At 45.1% G+C, this 12,442-nt stretch overlaps 1 protein-coding gene and 1 long non-coding RNA gene across 2 annotated transcripts in view; one reads left to right on the forward strand and one right to left on the reverse strand.

The window, feature by feature from the left end:
* TMEM269 (transmembrane protein 269) overlaps positions 1-12,068 on the forward strand; it is a 22,551-nt gene extending 10,483 nt beyond the window's left edge. The window contains exons 3-7 of the mRNA XM_030823624.1: positions 1,155-1,299; positions 4,473-4,570; positions 5,266-5,409; positions 6,073-6,273; positions 9,755-12,068. Of these exons, the coding sequence (XP_030679484.1) occupies positions 1,155-1,299; positions 4,473-4,570; positions 5,266-5,409; positions 6,073-6,273; positions 9,755-9,882 (716 nt within the window). The 3' untranslated portion in view covers positions 9,883-12,068. The remainder of the gene's footprint in view (positions 1-1,154; positions 1,300-4,472; positions 4,571-5,265; positions 5,410-6,072; positions 6,274-9,754) is intronic.
* LOC115837560 lies at positions 159-8,143 on the reverse strand. Its single transcript, XR_004032571.1, has 3 exons — positions 7,247-8,143; positions 5,247-5,406; positions 159-229 (listed from the first exon to the last, which is right to left on the reverse strand). It is a non-coding gene; the product is annotated as an uncharacterized LOC115837560 (long non-coding RNA).
* Positions 12,069-12,442: the final 374 nt, after the last annotated feature.

The raw sequence follows: 12,442 nt of genomic DNA on the forward strand, positions 1-12,442 counted from the left end.
GCCTCGCAGGCCTGGCCATTGAGCTCCCCCACTGCTACATCCCACACACCTCCTCCTGCTGAAATCTATGCCCCCAGCAGAAGAAACACCAGATTTAGAATCAAACAGATGAGATTTGTTTCTACTTACTGTGTGACTTTGAGCAAGTATCTTCCTTTCTTTTAACCGTAGTTTCCTCATTCATAAAATAGGGGAGAATTCTAGCACCATCTCCTGAGGTTGTCAGGATCTGAGAAGCAGACATGGGGATGGGAACATGGCGAAAAGATCTTTGTGAACTATTCAATGTTGTACACTTTTTTTTTTTTTAGATAGAGTCTCGCTCGGTCACCCAGGCTGGAGTGCAGTGGTGTGATCTTGGCTCACTGCAACCTCTGCCTCCTAGGTTCAAGCGATTCTCCTGCCTCAGCTTCCTGAGCAGCTGGGATTACAGGCATGCACCACCACACCTGGCTAATTTTTGTATTTTTAGTAGAGACGGGGTTTCAACATGTTGGGCAGGCTGGTCTCGAACTCCTGGCCTCAGATGATCCACTTGCCTCAGCCTCCCACAGTGTTGGGATTACAGGCATGAGCCACCATGTCCGGCTACACATTCATTTTTAATCTGCGGTCTCTTCCCTTGTGGGAAGTAGGCCTGCTGTTCTGACTGGGGCCTGTCAGAACCAGGACCTTGAGGCACCTCGGCTGCAGCCCTGTGCTTCAGAAGGAGTGAGCTTGGACTGTGGGACAACAGGGCTTCCTGGCACTACTTCTCTCTCAAACCAACCCTTTGTCAGTGACAAGGGCCCACCTCTCAGATGGGAGAAGGGCCCATATCCCCTGCATTCTGGGCCATGGGGCTCCAGGAGAGTCAGCATATGGACTGGAGGGATGTCTGCGCTGTGGGGCAAAGGTGCAGTCAGAGAGGGAGTGGAAACTACACTTGTGTTGGTTCACCCACTCTGCTATTGAGCTTTCCCAAGATGCTGGATCCTCAGCACCTTTGTCTTCACCTCCTGAGTCTCCTTCATCTACCTCCTGTCTCCCTTAGTCCAGCCAGTGAAGCAGAATGTAGGGAGGGTGCCATTCTGGGATGAGATCTAGTGGAACAGGTCCCTGGGAGCCTCTTCTGGGACTCCTTAACCTTGGGAACCCTTTGCCCCTCTCTCGAGCCCCAGGTAAGGGTACCAGTTTCTTCTTGAGCCATGACCAGAGCCATTCCCAGATAAATGAGGTTTCCTGGAAGGATGTTACCAGTGCCTTATCTCTGGCCAACATGGTGCTGGGGCTCTTCTCCATCATCTTCAGCTTCAGCAGGTAGGTCTGGGGCCCAGCAAGCTCTTAGCCAAGAGCTGGAGCCAATGGCATGAGGGAAGGGGAGGGAGAGTTTAGAGAGCAGGCACTGAGGCACAGGAATCCACAGTGTACCCGGGGAAAGTGCAGTGGCTTAGGAGTCAAGGGGCCAAGGTCCCAGACTCAGCTGTACCAGTTCATTCCAGCTATGGCAGTCTAGAATGGTTTTTATGAGAAAGTCAATAGATTCTGTTCTGGTGGCCCTTATGCAATCTTTGAGTAAGCCACAGTTCATATTTTCTAATTCTTAGATCATATGACCTGGCAGAATATTTGAAATTAGCACTGTTCTGGGAGGTCCAAGACATGTATATGTTCCCTCAAAATGTTGTAAGCAAATTCTATTTCTGTAAGTTGAATCCCATTTCACTGTTTTTGGGATGTCAGTCCTTTAAAGATAAATCCTTTATGATGCAGGTAACATCCTCCTAATCTACTTGATTGTCTGTAACCATCAGCAAGTGACTTCTGTTTGGATTTGTTTCTCATCCATAAAATAAGATGACTTTACCTGATGATGTTTAAGCTCCCTTCCAGCTGGAAATTTTTGTAATTCTCTAAGTCTTGGTTTTTGGAGTATAATACAATAGGGTAGGGTATACCTACAGCAGAAAATCTCTTTTTTAAAGAAACTTTTTTTTTTTTTTTTAGAGATGAGGTCTCACTATATTGCCCAGGCTGGTCTCAAACACCTGGGCTCCAGTGGTCCACCTGCCTAGGCCTCCTAAAGTGCTGGGATTACAAGCGTGAGCCACTGTGCCTAGCCCAGAAAATTTCTATCTTCTTAGTTCAGCCTAATTATCTGGGAGTGTTGTTTTTATGCCATGATGGTGCCCTGAGTATTTTTATTTAGCTTCAGTCCCCTTTAGATACATAGGATTAGGTCTAAACAAAGGAAACGCTGTGGTTGTTTGGAGACATCTGAGGTCTAGGTCAGGCCCTTTGCTACTTCTGGGCTGCCCAAGTATTGCAATCAGGGCCTCTCAGGGCAGGTTTGCTTGCAGCTGTGGTGGCAGCTTTTAGAGGGACCTGGGAGCATGTGCTGGGCAGAGGCACAGAATCAAGAATGTGGGGTCTAAAAGAGCTCATGGAAATCATTTAAAGCATCAAAATACATGAGACAAAAGTAACAGAACTGCAAGGACAAATTGATGAGTCTACTATCAAGGTTGGAAATTTCCACACCCCTCTATCAGAAGCTGACAGATCCAGCAGGCAGAAAATCAGCAAAGACATAGTTGAAGTCAGCAGCACTATTGGTCACCTAGATAAAATGGACATCTATAGAGTACTTCATCCAACCATGCAGAGTATGCAGTCTTCTCAGACTCACTTGGACAGACCACATTCTGGGCCATAAAACATACCTTAACAAATTTAAAAGAAGTATACTCTTGGCTGGGCACAGTGACTCATGCTTGTAATCCCAGCACTTCGGGAGGCCGAGATGGGTGGATCACGAGGTCAGGAGATCGAGACCATCCTGGCTAACATGGTGAAACCACATCTCTACTAAAAATACAAAAAAAAAAAAAAAATTAGCCAGGCATGGTGGCGGGCGCCTGTAGTCCCAGCTACTCGGGAGGCTGAGGCAGGAGAATGGCATGAACCTGGGAGGCGGGGCTTGCAGTGAGCCGAGATTGCACCACTGCACTCCAGCCTGGGCGACAGAGCAAGACTGTCTCAAAAACAAAAAAGTATACTCTCAGACCACATGGAAATGAACTAGAAGTCAATAACAGAAAGGTAGCTGAAAAATCCTGAAATATATGGAGATTAAACTACACACTTCTAAATGACACATGGATGAAAGAAGAAGTTTCATGAAACATTAAAAATGTTTTGAACTAAAAAAAATGAAAACACGATTTATCAAAACTTATGGGATGCAGGGAAAGCAGTGCTTTGCTTTGAGGGAAATTTATTGCATTGAATGCATATATTCAAAAAAAGAAAGACTTAAAATCCATAATTTAAGCTTTAACCTTAGGAAACTAGAAAAAGAAAAGCAAACTAAATCCAAAGTAAGCATAAAAAGTAAAAAGTAAAAATTAGGCCGGGCGCAGTGACTCATGCCTGTAGTTCCAGCACTTTGGGAAGCTGAGGCCAGTGGATCACTTGAAGTCAGGAGTTCGAGACCAGCCTGGCCAACATGGTGAAACACCATCTCTACTAAAAAGACAAAAATTAGCCAGATGTGGTGGCACATGCCTGTAATCCCAGCTACTTAGGAGGCTGAGGCAGGGATGATCGCTTGAACCTGTGAGGTGGAGGTTGCAGTGAGTGGAGATCGCGCCACTGCACTCCAGCCTGGGCGACAGAGGGACTTCATCTCAAAAAATAAAATAAAAATTAGAGTGGCAATCAAAGAAATCGAAAACAAGAAATTAATAGAGAAAAATCAGTGAAACCAAAAGTTGGTTCTTTGAGAAGATCAATAAAATCGATAAACCTCTAGCCAGGCTAACCAGGTTAAAAAAATGAAAAGACAGAAATGACCAATATCAGAAATGAAACAAGGGCCATTACTACTGATTCTACAGACATTAAAAGGATAATAAAAGAATGCTATGAACAACTCTATGTCCACAAATTTGATATCGTAGCTGAAAATAATCCCTTAAAAGACATAAGTTACCAAAACTCACACAAGGAGAAACAGGTCATCTGAATAGGTTTGTATCTATTAAACAAATCATTTAGCACACACTCCTCATTTTACAGATGGGGGAACAGACCTAGAGATGGGGTAGTGATTTACCTAAGAATTCATAGGGAGATGGTGGCAGAGGCTGGGCTAGAACCTAGGTCCCCTGTGCCATCAAAAATGCCTGGAAGTTAGAGTTGGAAGGGATCTTAGTGATGTTCTAGGGGGTTTGGGGCACCCCTTTAAGACTGTAGATTGAGTTTGTGAGGGATGTAGGCATGTGTGTGTGCATGTGTGGTGCGAAAAGCAGCATATATCAGAAAGGATGTGAGTGTGGGGGACATGAAGAGATGTGTGTATGTGTGCAAGTGTGGGAGGTGTGTAGGAAGTGTATTAGTGTGTACTAATATACTAATGGGGGACGGGGGAGAGTCTCCAGTGGAAACTGCGAAAGTGCTTCCCTGTTTGGGCTTGCTGGCCTGCACTTTAGGAAACACCACTATGCCTCCTGGATGCTCCTGGTCAGCTTCCTGTTAGACATGGCAGTCAGGGCAATGACCAGCCACATAAACATGTGCTCCAAATTGGGTGAGTTCAGGCCCCAGGCCCCTAATCCTTGCCCCCAGTAGCATCCATCTGGGGTCACCCCTTCATCTATCCTCTAACATCCCCCAGGCCTTCATCAGGCATCCACCCCTGTTCACACCCCACTGAGAGCAGCAGCAGCAGCCCTGGAGCAGGAGTTCGGGAGCCCCGCGGTCCAGCTCCAGCTCCTCTGCTGGCTCACTTATTGACCTTTGGGCGGTCCTTGTCCTGGCTTTCAGTTATCTCATCTGCCCTGCTTCCCTATTCTGGGCCCATCCAAGTATTGGAGTGGAAGTGGGTAGGGGTGGGGTGAGAGGAGGTTGGCAGAGAGGAGATGAAAATTAAACCAGCAGAGCAGCTGGTTTAAAATACAGTAGAATGCTTCCATGTAAGATTTAGCTTGAAAAAAGTCCCACAGCTTATCAGTTTGTATCTGATCGTAGTCCAACCCTTGCATGTTAAGGGATGGGAAAACTAAGATCTGAGAGGGAAATACTTGCCCAAGGCCAGTGGCCAGCACAAGGCAGAGCCAGGAGGAGATCCAGATCTTTGATCTACAGACTGCCCCAGGGGAGCAGCTGTTGCTCTCTGGGGCCTCAGAACCCCTCTTGTCACTACCCCAGCTCCCCTACTAGATGGGGGCTAAGGTGCAAGATGTGGGAGTATAAGTTCTTCTAACCTTGGGCCCTCTGGGGCAGGAGCTGAGCTGAATGACTTTGCCGTCTTCACCACCTTCGGCTTGGCCTCCGCTCTGCTCCTAGGCGTGGATGGACTTCTGAGTGGGATCCTGGCCATCATCTATGTGTCAGCTGCTTCTTTCCACTTGTGCTTTTATTCACCTGGTGAGTGGAACCAAGGTTGCCTTAGAACAGAGGGCAGGGGAGCACAGAACGGGGGGCTGTCGGATGCCAGAAGCCTGGGGTGTAGTTACTCCTTTTTTGGAGCTCCTTTTCCTTCCTCCTTGCATGCCCCATGCCCCACGCCCACTGAGGCTGCAGGCTGCATTGGCAGAGCCCTGGGCTGGGAGGCAAGGGCCTTCGTTTCTTGGAGCAGCTGTGCCTCTTTCTCAATGCATGACCTGTGACCTTTGGATGGAGCACATTGATTCTTGGACTAGAACTGGAGGTTGTATTCCAGTTCCTCACAACAGATGGAGAAACCATGATCCAGTGAGGGAAATTGTCTTGCCTAAGGTCACAAAGTGAGGGAGAGCAGATACAGCACAGGGCTTAGACTAGTAGGTCTCAAAGGACCCTTTCAGCAGAGACTTCCTAGGAGCCAGGGCACACCCTGGTCCTAGCTGGCTGCCTGCTTTCACTTGGAAACCCAATGTAAAACCCATGCATCATCTTTGTGAATAAATGATTTTCAGCCTGCCACTGCCTTTGAGTTTAAGGGAATATTGTATCCTGGGTAGGGGAATACCCAAAGAGAGAGGGGCTTGCTTCATTTTGGTATCTTTAGAGCAGAGGGAAGCAGCTAATCTCCAGTGTTCTTCCTGGCAGGAGTCCCCTTCGCATACAAGGGTCTACCCTGCCCCTATGCTTCCTGCATCTTGGCTTCCACCTCCCTTCTGACCAAAGGCAACAGGTTCATCCTCTGCTGCATGGCCTCACTCATGATTCTCTTCATGATGGACCAGAGCTACTATCCATATGACAAAATCCTGGAGTCTGAGAACTGGAAAAAATTGGTTTATATAGGAGGTGAGTGAAAATGTCACTATGGCCAGTTTGTTATCACTGTTGCTTATTGCCACTGTACCTCACCCCAGCATTTTTCTATCTCCCTTACTCTGCTTTATTTTTCCCCATAGAACTGATAATCATCTGACATATTTACTAGTTTTCTTATTGTCTATAAACACTAAACCTACCCCCAATAGAGGACTCTCTTTTATTCATGCTATTAATATAATCCCCAGTGCCTAGAAGTGTGTCAATCACATCGTAGGTGCTCAGTATATACTTGCTAAATGTTAATAAGTTCAATAGAGATTTAGGAAGCACCCACCGTGTGCCAGGTACTGGAAATCAAATTGGTAAACTAGGTAAACAGTCCCTGCCTCTGAATCTAGAGCCTGATCACAGGGGAGACAGATATCAAACAAATAATGGCAGAAATATCTAGAAACATATAGTTTTACTGTATGTATTATGCAAGTGCAGGGTGCTCTGAGAGAGTGTCAGAGGGTGACCTACTTCAGGCCGGGATGATCTGAAGGGAAGAAAAGGATCCTTAAGCAGGTGTCACTTAAGTGAGACCTACAAGAGGAGTGGCCAGGTGGGGGTGGGGAGGCTCAGGAGGTTCAGGCAGAGGAACAGTATGTTGTGATGGCTTTGAGGCCACAGGAGCTGGACACATTAGTGGAGCAACGTGGCTGAAACTTGCCGAGACAGCCAGTGACACAGACTGAGGCCATGAGGTGAGCAGACCTGGCAGGATTTGGCATTTGATACCAAAGGCAAATGAGGAGCCTCTAAAGGGATTTATGCAGGGAAGTGGTATGGCTGGAGCAGCAGTTTTCAATAATCACTTTGACTGCAATGTGGAGAATAGATTGTAGGTCTGAGCATGTAAGGAGGAAAACAAACTTTTTCTTCAGATGAGAGGTGATGGTGGCAGTGGAGATAAAGAGAAGTGAATGGATTTGAGATAAATGTTGGAAATAGAACTGACCTTGAGGAAGGAAGAGGAGACATGGATGACTCTTCGGGTTGGGTTTGAAGTAACTGAGCACTGGGTTCCAGGCCCTGAGTTCCTGGTCACACTGGGGCCTTGCAGAAGTCTCCCTAGAGCTTCCCCTGATTTAGGGCTTCCTTCAAGGAATATCAGTTTTTCTTCTCTTAAAATGTGCTCCTGTAAACAAGACAAACATCTATGGGGATGCAGAGTTCCTTCCATTATTCCCCTGTGAGTCCACTCTAGTTTATAGGGTCTTCAGTTTCATCCTGACCTTTCCCTTAAGGTTTATACCTTTTGTAACATTAGCACCAACAGCCCTTTCAAAGTTCCAGGCTCCTCCTACACCTTAGGTGGTAGAGGCAGAATGGTGGTGAGAAGCTTCTGGGTTTGGAAGCTTCTCAGGAAGACCTGAGCCCAAGCTCTAACTCTAGCACATATTAGTTGAACTTGGGCTAATACCTCACTGTTTTGAGCTCAATTTTATTCATCTGTAAAACGAAGCCACTAATTCTTACTTTGCAGGATTTCTGAGATTAAATGAGATTATAAATATAAATCCTCTGGCACAGATGTGTCCATTTCTAGCCTCAACCTTCTCCTCCACCTCCCCTTCTCCTATCTCCTAACAGTAGTATTGCTTAGTGTTCTTCGCTCCTGTAGATACTACTGATCCCCCTCTTCTCAAAATAAACCACATACTTGGCCTCAGCCTTCCTCAGATTGTCCTGCTGTGTGAGTAAGGGAGGAAACTGCACCTTACAGATTTTGACAACAGTTAATACCAGAGCCCTACTGGGTAGATTTCAAAATGGCTTCTGTGGACATTCCTCTTATTTGGAGTGCAGCCAGTCACCTTCTTAGACTGAGGTCCCTTCTACCCCACAGAGCTTCGTATGTCTGAGAACTGGCCTGTGTGACGAGCACTCTGAGACCTTTTATAGTATACTTTTTTTTTTTTAAAGAGAGTACCCCAATATCATACATATATGGTAGAGATGGGGTCTCACTCTTTTGTCCAGGCTGGTCTCAAATTCCTGGACTCAAGCAATCCTCCTGCCTTGGCCTCCCAAAGTACTGAGATTACAGGCATGAGCCAACGCGCCAGCCATGTACTTTCCAAGACAACTCTGGTTTTCAGTATTGTCTTTTTGCCTCAACAGATCAATGACTATTCTTGAAATGCAGTATTCCAAAATGCCCATGCATATCCTTAACTGCTTCTTACTCTTAGAAGTGGTCTTCTATCAGATCATATGTTCTGATTTCTCTTACAGGATACATGGTGATCATTCCCATGGAAATACCACTGGCTCACACTCTCTTTGTCCTCTTTTTGAGCTCCCTGAGGCAGTGTGTCTAGTTTTTAAGAGTCAAGCAGAAGTGGGTTTGAATCAGGACCTTGCACGGGTTACTTCTGTTTCTTCTTATGAAAAACAGACTTAGTTCTAAACCACGGGATTATTGTGAAGTGTAAATGAAAAAAATGTACACATCTAGCGGAATGTCTAGTGCAAAATAGATATTCCACAAACGTGAGTGCTCTTTTGCCTTTTGGTGGTGAATCTGAGATGCAAATTGCGTTGGGAGTCCCCAAGACCACCCCTGAGAAGACTCACAGGACTCAGCTTGTTGTTGTACTCATGGCTAAGATTGATTTCAGCAAAAGGATGTAAAGCAAAATCAGCAAAGGGAAAAGGTGCATGGGACAAAGTTCGGGGGAAACCAGGTGCAAGCTTCAGAGAGTCCTCTCCCAGTAGTCACACGAGATGCACTTAATTCCTCAGCACTGAATTGTGATAATACAATAAAGTGTTGGCTACCAGGGAAACTGATCAGAGACTCAGTGCCCAAGTTTTACTGGGGGATGGTCATGTCAGCACCCTGCGCCTACCATGTACCAAAATTCCAGACTCCCGGAAGGAAAGCAGATGTTACCACTGTGCTTATACGGACAGTCTAGGAACAGTGAGACACTCTTACCAGTTGGGGAAAGTTTTATGTTGGTCTAGGGAACTGTTTACTATTCAAGTTTCCAGGCATCAGCCCAGGGCCAGCCTTGCAAGAAGGCCTTTCTGAGGATAGCAGTCTCAGGCCTGCACGTGAACTCTTTTCTGCATACATATCATATTGCATTGGTCATTATCACATGTTAAATTTAAAACAATGAGGACGATTTTTTTTTCCTAACAAGGGTTTTTGGTTTTTGTCTTGTTTTGTTTTGTTTTTCCTAACAAAGGCAATTCAGATTTATTATTGGCTGGAACTTCTGATGTGAATTTGACACAATGGAACCTGAGACTGCATTGGGCCATACTTCTCTAGTTACTTACCTGTCTCTATTAAACTGAACTTGAAGACAGGGCTCCTGTCTCTTTTTGTTTGTTTCTTAGGCACTGTGGGTGAAAAATAAAGAATGGGAGGGTGGCGATGGGAGAGTAGAGGGTAGAAAGCATAGAAGACAGCTTCCTAGAAATTGAATGTCTGTACTTTTTCTTCTTCCAGGTGTCATCATGCTCTTTTTCTCCCCATTGTCTCTGTCGGCTTTTTACTGCCTGATGTGGTCGCTCTCGTACATCTTCTTTCCAGATGCTCTGTGGGGCAAGGCAGCCTGTCTTTCGCCACAGCACTGAGGAAGCTAAGCAGCTCTACCAGCTTCTGCCGGCCTCTGTGGGTTTGTGTCAGCATATTGGGTCAAGCCTGCACTAAAGTTTTGCATGTACCTGTGTTGTCATATACTAGATATATGGTATGTCTGTTGCCATGAAGTGAGAAACCCAAAGCAGGGTCAGTGACCTTCACTTCTCTTTATTCAGGGTTCTGACTCCCTTGCGGACAATACTTGTTTATGTCATGTAGAACAGAATATCCCCCCGCCTCAAGCTCAGTGTGGGCTGGGTTTGGGTTCCAGCTCCATTACCAGCCGGGTGACTGTGTGCTACTAAGGTCCATCCCTTGGAAAGGAGAGCCTTCAGAACTGGTATTGGCCTCGGCCTCAGCCCTGCCTGGTGGGGCTTCCTGAAGCATTTCTTACTCTTGCAGACTCTGGCTCTGAGAATGGAGCTAATCACAGGACTCTTGTTGCCCAGTTTGAATGTGTGTAGGATTTTGTAACTTCAACATTCTGTATTTTAATAGTTCAAAGCTGCTGCCTTTTGCTTTGTTTAGCAATTAGATACATTGGTGACACAGGGCATCATCTGGCTTGCAGGATCTCATGTGAATTTTCTTTCCTATGCTGGAAACTACTAAACTCTAGCTATTCAGATGCCATTTCATATTCTAAAATCCAAATCAAATAGAAATAAACAGTACTGTATGGCAAAGTTGTACCTCACCTAGAACTCGGGTCCACTGAGCCCCCAGCGCAGATAGACATTCCACCTCCCAGATGGTGGAAAAAAGGATTGATGGCTGGTTCTGCTCCACCCTCAGAGACTGTGCCAGAACACCTTCTACCCTGGATATAACATTTTTAAGTTTCCAGAACAATGTATGTGGTAAATATACATCTATTCTCAAATTAGATGTTTAAAAATAAAAACCCAAAGTAAGATTTGGCTGTAACAGAATAGTGCCTTCCTGTTAAATCATTCATATGTTCCTAGTTAGATGGATTTGCCTGTGTCCCATGACTTTATATCTCCTTCAGTTTAAGTTTTGTATTTTTGCTATCTGCCATAGTGCCTGACACTCAGAAATGTTCACTTTGTATATGAATTGATTTAGTTGTGGATTCTAGTGAGTTACATACAAGGTTTCTATAATGTGGTAAGAATTACCACAAATATACACAGGCTTAGACCTTTCAATACGATGTCCTTCAATGCTATACATTGATTTCAATGTGATGCTCCCCTTAATCAAAGCATTTTAGGAACTCCAATTTGAAAATGGTCTTCACATAAATTCTTAAGGACCAAGCAGCTGTAACAATGCCTGAATAAACAGGTGCTCAACAACACCACCACCAAAAAGCGAAAAACAGGTTTTATTCTGAACTGACTAAATTTTTTCCAAAAACCTAACATTTGAGATTAGCCAATTATGTCATATTCTTAAATCAAATTAGATATCATATTTGGACTCAAATGCCTTGTGGCTCTTTCTAAAATTTGAAACTATGTTGAAAGGAAAAAGATGCAATTCTGAAAGAGAATTTCCATGTCCATTTTAAGTGACAGCAGCAGAGTTAAATATACAGACCCCCAGGAGGACAGCTTTGAAAAGTAAAATGCCCATTTGCATGTGTAAATTATGGCTTGATTGTAACGGCAATAATTCATACTTAATTGCCTCCAGTTTTTTTTGTAGGTTAATGACACTAGGATAGTTATAGGTCAGCTGACAGCCAGTTAACAGAGGGATCTGTACTTCCTTGCATCTCTCTGAGAGTATGATTATACTTCTATATGGGCTTGAGGGTCTCAGATACTAAGGCTACTCATTCAATGCCTTTGCTTCCTCAGATAGTGGTTTTCTAAAATAGAATGTCTCTTCTTGGGCTTCCTCTTAGGAACAAGGGAGAAGGCCAAGACTTTAAAATCTGCACTTCTCAAATGAATACATGAAGCCAGTGGGGTTTAGGCAGTTCTCTTTGTCCTAAACTTGATAGAGAGTGTAGATTTCCCTCCTGGTCAACTTCTAGTCCCTTTTTCCTAACCTGAAGTCCTACTTCTGTGTCTGATAAGCAGAGTCAAGTGACTGAGAATTCTGCTACTCTTTTAGCCCTGTGACCTTGAATAAAACGTTTAATCTCGGCCGGGCACGGTGGCTCAAGCCTGTAATCCCAGCACTTTGGGAGGCCGAGGCGGGCGGATCACGAGGTCAGGTGATCGAGACCATCCTGGCTAACACTGTGAAACCCCGTCTCTACTAAAAATACAAAAAATTAGCCGGGCGTGTTGGCAGGCGCCTGTAGTCCCAGCTACTCGGGAGGCTGAGGCAGGAGAATGGCGTGAACCCGGGAGGCGGAGCTTGCAGTGAGCCGAGATCGCGCCACTGCACTCCAGCCTGGGGGACAGAGCAAGACTCCGTCTCAAAAAAAAAAACAAAAAAACGTTTAATCTCTCTAAGCCTATTTTCTTATCTGTAAAATGGAGGATTTACTTCCTTTCAGGGTTGTTTTGTGGATTGAACAACCGTGATGTTTTATGTGGATGAACATAAAACACCTAGAATAATGAATGGCAT

This window comes from Nomascus leucogenys, chromosome 12 (assembly GCF_006542625.1).
Source record: "Nomascus leucogenys isolate Asia chromosome 12, Asia_NLE_v1, whole genome shotgun sequence".
Lineage (NCBI taxonomy): Eukaryota > Metazoa > Chordata > Mammalia > Primates > Hylobatidae > Nomascus > Nomascus leucogenys.